Source organism: Miniopterus schreibersii, assembly GCF_964146895.1.
Source record: "Miniopterus schreibersii genome assembly, chromosome: 2".
Taxonomy (NCBI): domain Eukaryota; kingdom Metazoa; phylum Chordata; class Mammalia; order Chiroptera; family Miniopteridae; genus Miniopterus; species Miniopterus schreibersii.
The window spans coordinates 165,278,542-165,294,798 of record NC_138102.1 but is presented as its reverse complement, the minus strand read 5'-3'; the positions used below and the strand labels follow the sequence as shown (position 1 = coordinate 165,294,798).

General features: G+C 46.1%; 1 protein-coding gene across 5 annotated transcripts in view; it reads left to right on the top strand.

Moving 5' to 3' along the window:
* Positions 1-15,244, top strand: part of ETV6 (ETS variant transcription factor 6) — a 343,221-nt gene extending 327,977 nt beyond the window's left edge. For 3 of the 5 annotated variants that reach the window (XM_081124906.1, XM_081124903.1, XM_081124902.1), the window contains exons 7-9: positions 4,635-4,777; positions 6,840-6,940; positions 11,170-15,244. In XM_081124906.1, coding sequence (XP_080981032.1) covers positions 4,635-4,777; positions 6,840-6,940; positions 11,170-11,275 — 350 coding nt within the window. In that variant the 3' untranslated portion in view covers positions 11,276-15,244. The remainder of the gene's footprint in view (positions 1-4,634; positions 4,778-6,839; positions 6,941-11,169) is intronic. The other 2 variants (XM_081124905.1, XM_081124904.1) reach the window with 1 other exon arrangement.
* The last annotated feature ends 1,013 nt before the right edge of the window (positions 15,245-16,257 follow it).

Below are 16,257 nucleotides of genomic sequence, written 5' to 3'. Positions count from 1 at the left end.
CATCGGAGTGCATATTCAAAAGTTGCCAAGAGAGTAAGTCTTAAAAGTTCTCATCACAAGAAAAATTTTGTAACTGTCTCAGATAACAGGACTTATTGTGGTGATCCTTTCCCAAGAGACAAAAATGTCCAATCATTATGTAATGTTGTACACCTGAAACTAATACTATACTAGTACATGTCTATTATACCTCAATTTATAAGAGGTAAAGAACACTGTATCCGTGGAGACATGGATTTCGACGAACCTGAAAAATTGTGAGGGTGGGGTGGGCTGCAGTGGTAACAGACTCCAGAGGAGCCAGGGAATTGAGAAGGATCTGCCTTTAATTTCATTGAAATCTTAAAAAACAAAAATAACTCACATGGCTTGAACTTCAATTGTAAAAAAAAACAAAATTATGTGGGCAGGCAGTTATTTTTATCATCTGGCATAAGTTTTAACTAAAGAAACAAAACAATCAATAGTGTTATAAAAGCCACTTATACTCTGAGCTTGAAACAACTGCTTTATGCCACAAAATTCCTGTTGCTACCTCCATTAGTGACTGAGTAATTCAATATGTCTTGAATGTCAACATATTTTTATTACTCAGCTAAAGTTGGCTTTGCTGGATTAAATGCCATTTAAAATTATTAAGTGGCAGCTTGTTTGGGGTTATTTTCACATTTATGAAAGGAAACACTTGCACGATACACATGTTTCTGAATCTTACAGGTAAAGTCTGCTCTTTGGTTAGCCAGCCTCTCATTTACCAACCAAAGAGCAGATAACCTTCTAGCTCCCTTTGTTTAGTCAATGGTTTGCATACAGGTCCCAGTGTGATGGAAGACCAGCATGGTAGCCCAGTGCTGGGCCCGCCCTTCCTTGAAGAAGTGGTCTGGTTCACATTTTACTGTTTTATGAGAAATAGGTGGCACCAAGACAGTAAAAGAGAAGCAACAGAAACAATAAAGGTGAGAACCCTTGTGCAGATGGGGATTAGAGGAGAATCAGCCCCTTGAAGATTTAGCTCCAGTAAGCCTACAGCTGGGAGGACTGCCGATGCGTTGCTCACCTCCATAAGGGCAAAATTTCTCCATGTCGAACTACACAAAACAACCAGATAGTTCTTTATTATTAAATTTATCAATATGAGCACTCTAGAGAATCTCATTCCCAATCCAGACAAATCCAAAGGCGGCATCAAGCCTCTCTGTGGTAAAAATGATTGTAACCCTGGGAAACAGCAAAGTTATACACCCCCCCCCCCCCCCAAACCTTGCTTCTCCTGTTTACCAGCATTTTATGTGATATTTGGTTTTGTCAGGTGTTCTCCAGTTGGAAGAGATGGTGGGAAATTAAAATGTATCTGGCATTTGATGGCAGGACAAAAGCTGGACAATTAAGCCACAGCTCAGTTCTCTGTTTTCCATTTGCAGTAAAAATGTAAGACAGGGAGGTGGTAAGGAGGGAGAGGGGTAAGACACTTTGCCCATATCGGTGCTCTGCCCAGAAACTAGAGTAGTCCTCTTGTTAGAGCCAGACTGTTCTCAGTCTGCAGTGGTGTGACTCTGACTTCTCTTGGTACTTTATTACACTAGGGATTGTCCCCCTGCCCTCTCCCCGCCCTCAGCCCACCCTCTGGCAGTAAGAATGCAGCTGCAGGTAGGGGGGTGGTAGAAGTGGCTGGTCAGCTCTGCTAGAATGGGGTTCAGACTCCAGGAGCCCAGCGTCATTGTTTCAAGAACACCACTGTCCTTTTCCAAAATACAATGAACCACATATCACATTAATTTTTAGATACAGGTAATCAGAGGGGTAAAGGATACAGTAAGAGATACTAAGGATTTATGATCATTTTTTTAAAATTCTGGTTACTTTTTTTTTTATTTTAGAGGGGGGCGGGGAGAGAAACATCGATGTAAGAGACATGTTGATTGGTTGCCTCCCAAAGGCAGAACCTAAAACCTAGGTATGTGCCCTGACTGGGAATTGTACCCAAGACCTTTTGGTGTATGGGACGATGCTCCATCTAACAGAGCCACGCAGCCAGGGCAAGATTTATGGTCATGGTAGTTCCTAGAAAGATTAAGGCTCCCAGAAAATGCCATATTTTATGCCAGCTCCTGCTGTACAGAGCAAATGCTAGATTTCATAAAGGATGCACTAAGCAGACTTAAACCTTGCTCTGGAAAGTCCAAAAATTTTACACTTGTATACCGGTTCACCCGCTTCTCTGAGGGTAGGAACCTCATTGGGCAGTGCGGCTCAGCACAGGCCTCCGAGTCACGTAGAGCCTACAATTCTGTGTCCCTCATGAGCTGTGCCCTTTGGGTCAACTACCAAACCCTCTGAGCCCTAGTTTGCTTGTCCATAAAATAGCAACAGCAATAGCACCTGCCTCAACAAGTGCCGCAGGGATCAAGTGTGACTCACAGAATACACAGCACAGTGCCTGCAAACAGCACCGAAAAATACCATTGTTACTTTCGTGACTTTCTCTTCACTCGCATTATCACTCATCCAATAATCCTGTAAACCAGCGATTTTTAACTGGTGTGCCAAAAGAATTTTTAGAACATGCAGCACCTGACTATTTAATCAGGGGCACTGACCTCTTTCCCCTTAGATTGTCACATAAAAAAATGACAGCAGCCCAGCCGGGCATGGCTCAGCTGTAGAGCGTCAACCTAGGATCCAGGCGATTGAGGTTCGATTCCAGGTGGGGGTACATGTCCCGGTTTTGGCCTCAATCCCCTGCAGGGGGCATGCAGGAAGAAGCCCATCAATGACTCTCGTCTCCCTTACTCTCTCTGAAATCAATAGATATATATTTTTAAATATATATATGTGTATATATATAACAGCCAACAGAAAAATAGCTATCTGGTGTGAATGAATCAAAATTATACCTACTTTTCTGTAAGATCAGCAAAAAATATATTTTTTGTTGTGCCCCAAAATTTTAGTATTTAGTTTATGTGTGCCGTGAGATGAAAAAGGTTGAAAATCATTGCTATCAAGTAAGTGTTGCTTGTCCCTTTTCATAAATGAGGAAACAGAACCTCAGGGGGATTCAAGAAACTCGCCCAAGGTGACCCTTGTAAATGTACAAGTTCCTCTTGTAAATATACTCCAGAGAAGGGTGTGTTCATTGCTCTGGGGGTGAACGTGCTGGCTCCAGGATACTCCAAGTCTAACCCAGACACTCCCTCCCGGGTCTCCCAGGCCTTGCCCAACAGAAGGAAGTGAGCACATTGTAGTGCAGGAGCCTCCGGGTTGAAATCCCAGGACCTCGGGGGTGAGAGGGTTAGAAATAACGTGTGCAGAGTGCCGAGCACATACACGGCATCCTGTGATTCATCAGCTGTTACCAGTCATGCTGGTACTGCCTAGCAGAGCTCCCAGAGTCAACAGCGAACTCCTGGAATTTGGGTCTCTTATGCTCATCTGGAGGCCAGTCCAACACCAGCTAGACCTAGAAAGCACCAGTCTCCCTCCACCTACCTGTCAAGGCTCTGCCAGAGGGTAAACCACATACCATTATGGCACAAACCCCCAGGGAGCACTAGAACAAAGGAGAGGCATGCAGTATGTGTCTTCTCTTTGAATTTGCCAACCCACAGCTAAAAGGCGAGGTCTAGCACAGGGTCTGGCCTGTGCTAACTCACTTGGTAACTATTGCTTGCCTGACCAAATAATCAAGCATCTGTTGTACTGGGTTTCTTTCTACCCTGCTTCCGTCATAATAAAACAGTTTTAAAGACCTCCAAAGTATGCTGTAGTGAGGATATCTGTATTCTTTTTTTCTTTTAATATATTTTTATTGATTTCACCGAGAGGAAGGGAGAGGAAGAGAGAGACAGAAACATCAATGATGAATCATTGATTGGCTGCCTCCTGCATGCCCCCTACTGGGGATCGAGCCTGCAACCTGGGTATGTGCCCTGACCAGGAATCAAACTCTGATCTCCTGGTTCATGGGCCGATGCTCAACCACCGAGCCATGCTAGTAGGGTGAGAATATCTGTATTCTTAAAACACAAAACAAAACATGCTGGTCCGAGTCACTAAATCACATAATGTTTTTCTTTTCCCCACAGCCTTTCACTCATCATGCTGCTCTTTCTGCCATTTTTAGCCAACCCCAGTCCTCTTGTCTTCATCCCTTCAGTGTCACCCTCCAACACCAAAGTCATCTTAACGCCACCACTATACCACCCTGCTCTCCGGAGCACTGGGCCTCGCCTCCTGCCCTGTCACCCTGCCAGCCCACTTTCAGAGCCAGTGCATTTGCAGTTTGAGCTGGTTCTCTCGCTCGCTCTCTCCTGTGGGCTCTGCTCAAGTTCAGGTTATTGGTCATGACTGACCATGGACAAATCACTTCCTCTCTCCAGTCACTGTGTCCCCCTCTGTGGAAGGAGGCAGTTGGCTTGGATGGTCTCTAAGGCCTGCACAGGACAGAGGTCACCCTCCCCCGCACCACACCACAGGCCCCAGTGGGCATAGATCTCCTCCCTGTCAGACGTGGAAAGTAGGCCGTCCATCCAAATAGGCAAAAGCAGTTACTCACTCGACGGTTTCCTGCTTCTTGGCCATAGTGTCAACAAGAACCCTTTTCAACAATGTTTTCTTGCTCTTTTCCTCTGTAGACTGTAGACTGCTTTGGGATTACGTCTATCAGTTGCTTTCTGACAGCCGGTACGAAAACTTCATCCGATGGGAAGACAAAGAATCCAAAATATTCCGGATAGTGGATCCCAATGGACTGGCTCGCCTGTGGGGAAACCATAAGGTAAAAGGGCAGCAGATATCTGCTCTGTAAACGAGTGCCAAAATAAAGCCTTTATCTCGGGGTTGGAGGATAATTGTCTGTCTCCTGCTTCCTAAGTCTGCCCGTAATTATTTAGTTTCTTCCTTACTGGGCAAACAATTAGACAGTTGCGAAGGGAAGGAGATCATTAAAGATGCCCCTTTCCGTTTGTTACTGAGGCCAGGTGCCAGTGAGCTCAGCACATCCTGGTCTGGTAGGGCTGAGGGCCGAGAAGCTCCCCTGACCTGGCCCCGTCACCCGCGCCTGTGCCCAGCATTGGGAGCTGGTCACAGGGAAGCGCGTGGGGCTCTGACGCACAAGGGAGCCTTCCAAAGCGCGGTTTCTGTTCTGCTCAGTGAGAAACTCCCATGTTCCCGAAAGCCCATTTCCCATGGAAAAGACTTCCATTCTGACTCTAAAACATCCCCCTTTAAAAGCAGACAGTGCAAGGAGTAGGATTGCCCCACAGTTACCCACACGGGGAAGAGGGAGTGGAATTTAAAAGATAAAGCCTTCTAGAGTTAGGAAAACTGTTCAACTGTGTAGATGTAAAAATTAGATAAAACAACCAAAATGTCCATCCATGAATGAATGGATAAAGAAACTGGTCAATACATACAATAGAATATTATTCGGCTTTAAAAAAGAAGGAAATTCTTCAGCATGCAACAACATGGATGGATCTTGAGGACATTATGCTAAGTGTAATAAGCAGATCACAGAGAGACAAATACTGCCCAATTCCTCTTATATAAGGAATCTAAAATAAGCAAATTCATTGAATCAAAGAGTGGAATGGCATTACGAGGGTTGGGGCAGGGGGAAATGAGGAGTTAATAGTCAATAGGTATGAAGTTTCCTCTAAGCAAAATGAATAACTTCCAGAGATCTGCTGTGCAACACTGTACCTATATTAACACCAATGTATTATGCACTAAAAATGTTAAGAGGGTAGATCTCATGTTAAGTGTTCTTACCACAAAAAAATAAATAGAGCAAAGAGCACCCCCCCAAAAAAAACCCCTAAATAAATCTGTATTCCTACTTTTTTTAAAATATGTTTTTATTGATTTGAGAGAGAGAGAAGGGAGAGAGAGAGAGAAACATCAATGATGAGAGTCATTGATTGATTGCCTCCTACTTGATTTCCCCTATTGGGGATCAAGCCTACAACCCGGGCATGTGTCTTGACCGGGAATTGAACCAGTGACCACCGGTTCATAGGTCAACACTCAGCCACTGAGCCATGCCAGCCAGACTGTATTCCTACTTTTAAAAAAAGCAAGTAACTGAGATTCAGGCCCAACCACAGACAACAGGTCGATGTGGGGCAAAGCCAGCAAGGTGGCAGGGTGGCACAACTCCAGGTCAGCCAAATGAGGGGGGAACAAGGGACCACAGCCAACCACACTCTGCCCTGGCTGCAGCCTTGGAGGACCTGATGCAGGCCGTGGCCGAATATGGCTGGGCCACTGCCAGCCACTTCCATGAATGAGTCCCTAAGAAAAATCCCTGGGACTCCCACATGGTGCCATAGCCCCAGGGCTCGCAACCACTGTACTCCTGCTTCCACAACAGGATTTTAAAACAACAAAAATCCCTTCCTTGAAACGACAGACAAGAAATGCAGTTTGAAAAAGGTCACTGCAACAAAAAAGAAAACAGAAGTTCTCTGTGGGTCAGAAGGTGAAGGATGGCCCACAGATAGTGGGAACCTGCAGGAAATTCCTCAGGCATGGCAGAGCGCAGGCTTGGGAAAGGAAATAGGGAGGTCGCTGTGGGATTTGCCTTATTAGCCAGAGCTCCAGGACTTCTGACAAAGGGTGATTCACTAGGAGAAATCTCGGTGGCTACCGAGGTGAAAGCAAAGGGTTGGGAACTAAGGGCCTGGGAGGCAGCAGATTAGCAGGTAGCTTTCCCAAACTGGCAGGGCCACGGGAGCCGCTGAAGAGCTTTTATTTTAGCAGCTCCCCCAGTGCTTTTCTGAGGTTCATTTCATTGTGTCTTTGTGCTTTTTTTCTCTCTTCCTCCTTTGAACAAACAGAACAGAACAAACATGACCTATGAGAAAATGTCCAGAGCCCTGCGCCACTACTACAAACTAAACATTATCAGGAAGGAGCCAGGACAAAGGCTTTTGTTCAGGTAGCACTTCCTTTTTCTCCTTTCCTTCTTTTGGGAGGATATTGTTTTCTTTAAATTGAGAGGGAGGAGGGAGACTGTTAAGATCTCTACCTGCCTATCGGATACTCAAAGCCATTGTGGCTGCAAATCGGATACCAGGTACTGGTTTGTTTGCGTTTAAGAAAAAATAATTTGTTTTTTACTTATGTCTGTCCTGCAGTAAAACCAAAACTAAGTAAATGCAGTCTGACTCACCTTTAAAATCATGGAATGAATAAATAGTATATTATCTGCCATTAATATCCAGGGTAGTTAAAGGGAGCAACCAGAGTATATTGTCAATGGCAAAGCAAGGAATTAAACCTAGACTCCCAGGGTACCAGCCCTGTAAGCCAGTGTTGGTCAAACTGCCGTCGTTACCTGTGAGTGAATCATGAAATAGATGTAATGAGTCAGTCGCAACTTTTTTTTTAAAAAAATGTATCTTTATTGATTTCAGAGAGAGAAAGGGAGAGGGAGAAAGAAAGATAGAAACATCAATGATGAGAGAGTCATTGATGGGCTGCCTCCTGCACGACCCCGACTGGGGATCGAGCCTGCAACACGGGCCTGTGCCCTGACCCGGAATCGAACCGAGATCTCCTGGATCCTAGGTCAGTGCTCAACCGCTGAGCCACGCCTGGCTGGACCAGTCACAACTTTTTTTAAAGAAATAGAACAGAATTGATTAGAATAGGATAGAGTTGAAAATATCAGACTGTATCACATGAAATTAAGAGGGACTGTTGGTTCATGAAAATTTTGTTTCAGGGGTGTGTGTGTGTGTGTGTGTGTGTGTGTGTGTGTGTGTGATGAGTCATGATGTAAAATGTATTTATTACAATGCACTGTCACCAGAAATAAGTCTGAAAGCTGTTGCCCTAGACATACGTCTTCCCAGGATTCCTCACAGCTGAGTCCCAGCCATTTAAACTACCACATAGATTGTGATCCCAAGTACAGTGTAAGAAAGGAGAATTAGAAGCAGAAGAAGAAGGGATCTAAAGGACCAGTCAGGGGAAGCAGAGCAGGTCATTGACATGGTGAGGCCAACTGAAAGCTGAGAGAAAATGGGATCAACAAACAACCTGAGGTTATGGGTTTTGGCAGGTGGGACAGAGAAGACTTATAGATGGGGCTGGAGATGTGGCTTTGGAATTATTTATATACAGGTAGGAAAGGACACTATCTATGAGCATAAGAGCTCACCGGAAAGAGCAAGGAACCTGGGCTTTAGAGTTAGGAAGGGGTAGTAAAAACAGTTGAGATCTTGAAAACAAATGGAAAAGTCTGTTCAAGGGATGGAAACAGAAGGGAAGGAAGTAAAAAAGAGCCCTCCTTTTTTTGGCTGTGCCGATGCCGTCCGTTCATCCTTCTTTCCAAATTCAGTCCTTGGCTTCTCTTCTTCCTCTGAAGGCTTTTCCTGAATGCGCTGATCCCATTACACAGCTTGAACTGTCACCTCAGTGGTTAGACTCATAAACCTCTGTATCCAGCTTTCAAATCTCCCTGAAATTTCAAATCTGAATTTCCAAGAGCTTCTTATAGAACATGCCCAGTTAAATTTGACGTTAGTATCTCAGACATGAAACATTCAAGACAGACCTTCACATACTAGAAATACCCTCCTCCCCTCAGAATTCTTGTTTTTCATCAGTGGCATCATCATTGTTTTAAGCAACCAACCTTGACAGTATAGTTATCTTTGGCTCTTCCTATATCCAAGTCGGTCATTGTACTGAATTGTCCATTGGCTCCGTTCTGTGTTGAAGGAATCACATGACCCAAGATTTCTTACCAGTAGGTTCCAGGCTGGAGTCCACCAAATTACAAGCACTTTCTTGAGATTTGGAAGATTAGGGAAAGGCAAAAGGATTATTGCTTCCCAAGCAATGGAGACTGATATCTAGGCTTCAGATTCATGCCCAGATTAATTCAACATTCTCTTTCTACCTTTGCCCACTCTCCTGCCCCCTGAATTCATAATACACACTGCCAGCTACCCTACAACACAAATACAATTCCCTTTATCAGGGAATTCACGTACCCCTTTAACTCTTGCTTGTTATATATTTATATATATGTATACATACATATATATGTGTATGTGTGTGTGTATATATATATACCCTCTAGATCCACTTCAAGTCTGCTGCCTTTATGAGGCCTTCATCAACTGCTCAAACATACAGATTTCCTCTTCTGTCATCTCTTGGACTCCCTTGGCCCTAAACCACATCGTGACCCCCATTTTTAATAGTGAAGTCCTTCTCCCCACAACTAGGTCATAAGCCTCTAGAAGGCAGAGGGTTATATTTTGTGTAATTCTGTCTTACACCTTATGGAGCCTTACAATAAATATTTCTTGATAAGTCTAGCACTGAATATCAGAAGCTTAATATGGAAAAGTAGTCTAAAGAAGGGAGGGGTAGTGTGAAGGGCCAAATATAGCGTATCTGTGGACTTGGCCTGGAGGAAATCGTTAGTGACTTCAGATGCTGAGGAGAGAGTTTTAGCTAGGGGAGAAAAGGGAGAAGACAGCCCTAGCCCATTGGGCTCGGTGGTTAGAGCGTCAGCCCATGGACTGAGAGCCCTGGGTTCGATTCCAGCCAAGGGCACATACCTCAGTTACAGGCTTGATCCCAGGCTCGATCCCCAGCCCTGAGTCGGGGCTTGTGCGGGAGGCAACCAATCGATGTGTCTCTCTCACATCGATGTTTCTCTCTCCCTTCCACTCTCTTTGAAAGGTAATGGAAAAATATCCTCTGTTGAGATTTAAAAATAAATAAAAATTTTAAAAAGAAAGGAAAGGAAAGACAGACTTCAGACACTACAGGTTGTACTGCCTGAGAATCTCAGTAAGATGGGCAGAAAGTAAAAGTAGTGGTAGTTGGAAAGTTCATAGGTTTCCGATAGTGATTTTCAACAAGATAAAAAGGAAAGAATAGTGCTGTTAGTGAAGGACATTAGTCATTTTTGAGAAAATGAGTATTGCAAGCCAGACTTGCCACAAAATGAAGGCCTCTTGATATAAAACCCAGGATGTATTCAAGCGGAGTGTTAAACTGTGGTACTCTGTACCAGGTGTATGGGAGTTGGGGGAAGGAAGGATTCGGTGCACACTGGTGCCATCCGCAGCTCTCTGATGACAAGACAGCTCAAAGAAGGAGGGCTCAGACAGTGGAAGGAGTAGAGAGGGTTTCGAATACGGCAAAGCTGGAGGTTTGGAGGGTGGCACGAGCCATGACTGTAGGAGGGAGAAGACCAGCCAGACAGGGACAGAGGGTTCACACTAGTAAACAGTGGGAACCAAGAGCTTCCTGGGTGAGGTGACAAAGGGCCCATGCACAGGCCAGAGAGTGTATCCTTGACCTGGTCATCATAGGCTTTTGGACATGGAAGGATGAGAGAGAAAATGTGTGTGTTAAGAAGGTTCATCTGGTGCAGGGCGGAGTATAAGGGAAGGGAAAGGTGTGCCAGCACAGAGTGGGGCTGTGGAAAGGGCACTCCCACAGTAGGGCAGAGCGTTTGCATCTAGGCTGCCTTCTGGAGCCACATAAATCATGGTTGAAACTTATCACCAAAGTTATTTCCAAGCAAACCCAATGAACAAGAAGGCGAGGCTTGCTGCAGGCACCTGGCTGCAAAGGAAGCCAGACTAAAGGGGACTCATCGCTAACATTTTGAGTGCATCAGTGTTAACATAAAAAATACTTTCTTTTGCCTTTCTGATTTCCCAAAGCACCGCTACTAACCGGCCCTGTGATCAGAATTTTCAGTTCAGCATTTAATTGTATCCTTTGAGTTAAAATCAAGTTTTGAATACCATTCCCTGGACTCACAGTTCAGGATGGAAGTGGATCTACAGCTCTCATGGGTTCTTATAAAATGCAACTCTCTAAAAATAAACACAGATAAGCGAGCTGTACAGGGTTCCCTCGCTTAGTCCTGCGGGAGTGCACTGCACAGCTCCTGTGGGTGCTCCCTACCTTGCCATCATCCTAGCAGTTTTTTATAGTTTTTTCACCATTTTTCAGGTGGTCAGGGAAAGGGGTGCCTTTTCTGACTGCAGTGGGTCAGCGTTAACAGCTGGGTTCAGTAGCTCTCCAGCTACATGAGGTGATGAGGCCTTTCTGTTTAGTTTTGTGTTCGGGGTGAAAACAACTTTAGGAAAATGTCATCTCTCTACTCCTCCATTTCCTCTTCCAAAGGTTTATGAAGACCCCAGATGAAATCATGAGTGGCCGAACAGACCGTCTGGAGCACCTTGAGTCCCAGGAGCTGGATGAACAAATATACCAAGAAGATGAATGCTGAAGGCACCAACCCCCATCTCAGTGGCCGCAGCCAAGGGCACTGCTGCCCATGAGGACTGCTGGAGGCGGGACAGAGCAGGCGGGCTGAGGAGAGGAGGAAAGGAAGGGGCCCAGGCATGGGGGTGACGCTCCTCTTGCATACCAGGAGGGACCTCAGAGCACCTTAGACAAACCACCCAGCAAAGGCGGGGCTGGAATTCTGGCCGACGGCACGAGCCTGGGTCTCGCATTTCATGCTCCCTGCTCACCCAGAATCTGTCCATCTGTAATTCCTCACCCTCACCCTCCCACCTGTTGTTAGTTTCATGGTGTTTTTGTTTTTGTTTTTTTAAGACCATGCAGTTTGACTTTTCATCATTCATCTAGGGGAAGACATCCAAGGTTGTTTTCCTATGGAAATATATATCTATTATATATATATATCGCAAATCTCACAAAGTGCGGCAAACCCAGCTGGTCAGGAAAGAGAGTACTTGCAAAAGGGTTCAGGCTCCTCTTTCTCCTGCCACATGGATCAGGTCTGTTCCTGTTGCTGTTGGATGTTGGCTGGGGGGGAAAAATGCTTTTGAAAAAGATAAAGTGAAAAGGAGAGAGCTCTCATTTTCTCTCTCCTGCCCTCTCTCCTTCCTTGTCCCCCCAACCCCTGAGTTCAGCCTCTTGGAGAGTCTGGGGAGCGATGGGCATCTAAACAGAATTGGTGGTCTGGCTGCTTTGAGGCCGGCACCGTTAAACCCACATCCCTGTATTTGGCCACCTGTCCGAGGGAGTCCCAAACATCCGAGCTGCTGCTGTCCTCCCGGGACATAGATGAGTGTTAGTCCCGCAGACACGGCTCTGAGGGCCACGCAGCACCATAGTCCACAGAGCCTCAGACTAGGATGGAAGCCCCAGCGCCTTGGGGTCAGCTTGTAAGGGCTACAAAGTGGAAAATCCGAAAAGCCCACACAGGCCTGATGGTCCAGAAACAGTGAAAACTCTGCAGTGGGACTCTTATCCCAAAGCAGGTTACAGAGGCCAGTGAGGCAGGAAGGGTCGTGCTCCAGCCCAAAGGCCATCTTGTGGTCAGTTCCATGTCCTCACCTAACGTCTCTTCACGCCCCCCCCCCCCCCCATTCCTAGGCTTTTGAAAAGTTTCCCGGTCCCCATAGGACAGGGCATTGGAGAGGGGAGGACTGGAGTGTGTAGTCTCCGTCGCTACCAGTGCTTGCCCAGCCTGGGCAGGCAGGAAATCCTGCAGATACATTACCGTTTCCTCTGTCCTTCCATAGCTGTGTTTCAGAATGGACCCACTCGTGGCTCTTTCTCACCTCAGAATAAGGTCGATAGTGTCTTGGAAAGTGAGGGAAGTGCCACCCCTAGTGCTTTTGATGATAACATTTTTAGAGAGCTGTTGAGATTTGCTTTCCTTTCCTAGCCATCTAAATGGACTCTTACAGTCAGGCTCAGAATCCAGTATTAGGAGCACTGTGTGTTTTTAATTCAAAAGATTAGACCTGCCTTACATAGCACCCCTCCCCGTTTCCCTCTGTTTCCTGGGCTCGGTTGAGTGAGCATCTCCCAGCTCCCCAGGGCACATGAGTGACTGTCAGCAGCGGGTCCCAGGTGACGCTGCAAGATCCCTGGCCTCTCCTGCAGCCACTTCTGAGCTGAATCAGGCACACAGCTTTCTCCCCCAGCCCACTGACAGGTATGCCAGTCTGGGGTGGGAGGGCCCAATAGATTGACTATGGTTTAAGGACACTGGAATTGAGGAGCTAATCGGGCTCTTCAGTCTTGCTCTGTTCCCGCCTCTTACCGGACCACATGTAGACACATGGAGGTGGCCAGCCGCTCCCACCGTCACACGCTCCACCCATGCTGACGTCCAGAATATCAGGCTCGCAGTGAGGCCAGGGCCGTCCTTGAGAGGCTAGAGGCTCCCTTTGTGAGGGCTCAGTCTGCGTTGGCTTGGATGGTGAGGTGCAGCCTGCTCCCAGCATGGCCCGGATGTCTCAGCAGCGTTCAGCCCCACACCGTGATACGCCCTCTGACCTCAGAGGGGACTAAAGTTCTCTCTCGAAGGGGGAGATGGAGCCAAATACCTGGCAAGCTGTGAAAGCCACTGAGTTTAAGGACTGGAGAGAAAGCTGTGTTTTTACTGGGGCCCTTTGTGTGATGATGAAATCAGATACCAGGGCATGCTGCTCTTCCCTGAGGTGAGGACATGTCATTCTGCCCACTTCCCCCAGGCATGAGGACTCAGGCTACTTTCTATTCCAAGAATCTTACAGTTGAATTATGGAGGAAAATGCCCTTTTGCCCCAGGGATTTTTGTATTTAAAGCAATATCCTATGAGAATATGTAAGACTTAGGATGACACCCTCTGCCACTTAAGGAAGAAATGGAAGGTGCTAATTCCAGTATAGTCTTGATTTCCCATCCAGGTATTACCAGTAATGATCTTCTACTGATTCCCTTAACCACAAAAGACCTTCCCATTCGTTTTTTGAGAGAATACCTGGGCCGTGCTGACACCGGGGTACAGTGCTCACACACTGCAGACCCCAGAGATTCCAGGCTGAAACTAGCAAACCTTGACGAAGCACCTGTTAGGCCCTGTGAGGGATTCGGAAATGACCTGGGCACAGTCCTGCCCTCCGAGGGCTCGCGTTCCCCCTGCAGAATCCATCCGGCATGTCATTTCTCACTTCAGCACTACGTACGAGGGGTGATGAAAGTTCCACCTGGGACCAAGTTAAGAGCACGTCTGTGACCTAAATAGTTGGTCTTTCCCTGTACCCATGATGGGGATTCTTGGCCTGCAAGATCAGAAATTGGGAAAGGAAAATGTAGAAGAAAAGCCCCTAGGGAGAGGAGAGCTTTTTCCAGCTGTATCTGGAATGGACGCGGTCACTTGTGTCTTGAAATTTTCTCGCATCTTCTCCCTGCACCTTGAGTTAGCCAGGTTGCCTCCTCTCCATCGGAAGATAGCAGTGGCAGTTGGCTGGACTGGCTATGTGGAAGTACCATGATCTCTAAGATCTTTTTGTCCCAAGGCAACTCGGCCTGGCGTAAGGCAGCATCTCCATTGTTCCAGGTCTTGGGTGGGGGAGTCCCTCGCAGGAAAAGAGGAATAACAGTGATGGGTTTGCTCATTTCAACAGTATCTTTGGAGCCCTCTAAACCCATTGTCTTTTTACACTGAGAATGTAGGTTTAGCTGAGACTTAAAGGCTGTGGCAGGATTTACCTAAATGACTAAGTCACCACCATTTCCACCTTTCCCTGCCTGGGCTCCAACACTGAATACATTTCTGAAATACTAACTCCCTTGTGCAGAAGGGAAACCTGAGTGTCAGAGAGGTACTATGTATGACTTGCCCTAGGAGCAGACAGCGTGCCAGGGACAGAGTCAGGTGTGGGATCTAGCCCTATCGTACCCCGTTTGACCCATTCCACCCAGGAGGCTGGAGATAAAAGGTCTGGGAAAATACACAAAAAACAAAGGGCAGTTTTCTTTGCCCAGGCATTCGGTGCTAGTTAGTTTTCACCCACTCAGCCTGCTCCTCTTCTGGGCAGAAACCTGGAATGCACGGAGTGACACAAGGAAGCCAGGGCAGGGGAAGGAGGGGACACAATAAAACCACCGAAGACTAACCCAGTGCTCTTGACTCCACGTGCATCAACACTAAACAGCTGCAAACTCCCTGGATCTTTCACACACGCCAAGTGAACAGTCTTGAAGACTCCTCTTTGTGACTGCAACCACCTGCAAACCAGAATGAATCTAGAATTTCTCTTTCTTTTTTTTCCCTTTGGTTTAATTTCTAATCTCGTTCTTTATGAGGTGTGGGGTTTATAAGGGACTGAATCAAATGAATGTAATAAAAAGAAAAAAATACAAAAAAAAAAATGCCTTTTCTCAGGGCCAGTGAGTTGCAAATAATTTTTAAAGAAAAGCCTATAATTGCATCATCTCAATAAATTTTTTATTAAAAAAAAAAAAAAATCCCAGGTCTCTGTTCTTATTAATAAGATGAAATGGAGTCAGACAGGCAAGGTGCTCCAATAAGGTAAATCCTATCTCCACTCAATTACAGTATAAAATGCAGTCATAGATTTTTATAGGCAGGAAGCTGCTGTCATAGAGCTGTCTGCAGGCGATCTGTAGACGGGCAGCTCCAGCAAGGTCAGAGCAAACAGTTCAAAGCTGAGAGCTGCCACAGGTGGGGAAATTCACCAGAAGGAACCCCGAGCAGAGATGCTTGGGTCCTGTGCTGTGCCGAAGACTTACCAGTTCACTGAAGAGTGAGGCAATTCCCAGAGTTCAAGGACCTCAGGTCTCTTCACAATATAACTGCTCCTTAACTCTACTGAAGTCACAGATGTGAGCCTATAGGTGATGAGAGCATAAATATGGGTCAAGTTCATACTTACAGCCAGGACCATAGTGCCCTGGATGTCATCACACAGCTCAGAGCCGGCCCCATCCTTAGAATGTCTCAGCAACACTGGCCAGTGGAGACACCTGCCAACCTGTAGACACATCATTTCAACATCAAACGACCAGGACTATATTTTCCGTGAGCGGTGGGTAGAAACTAAGAGAAGAATGGAAAATGAAGCAAATTAACGTTCTGTTAGCAACTCAGATATAGGTGTGGGAAGCAGAAGTTTGAAATCAGTCGTCTCAGAGAATGTTGTTAGTTTGTTTCGGTATTTAGGTTGTCCCAGGTACTCTTGACTCCCATGACCTTGGATGGATGGCTGAAATTTGGCCTATATGCTGTATCATCAGAGCACAGTACAAATAATAAGGGTCTAGGTGTTTCCTGTGGTGCTAGGAATGCATCTGAAACTCCTTTTTCTATAATCCAGCATTAACATCACCTGGGAATTGCTAGAAATGCAAAATATCAGTTCCCACCCCATAAACTAAACCAAAAACTTAGGCGGTAGGGCTTAGCAATCTGGTTTAACAACCTCTCCAGGTGAATCTGAGAC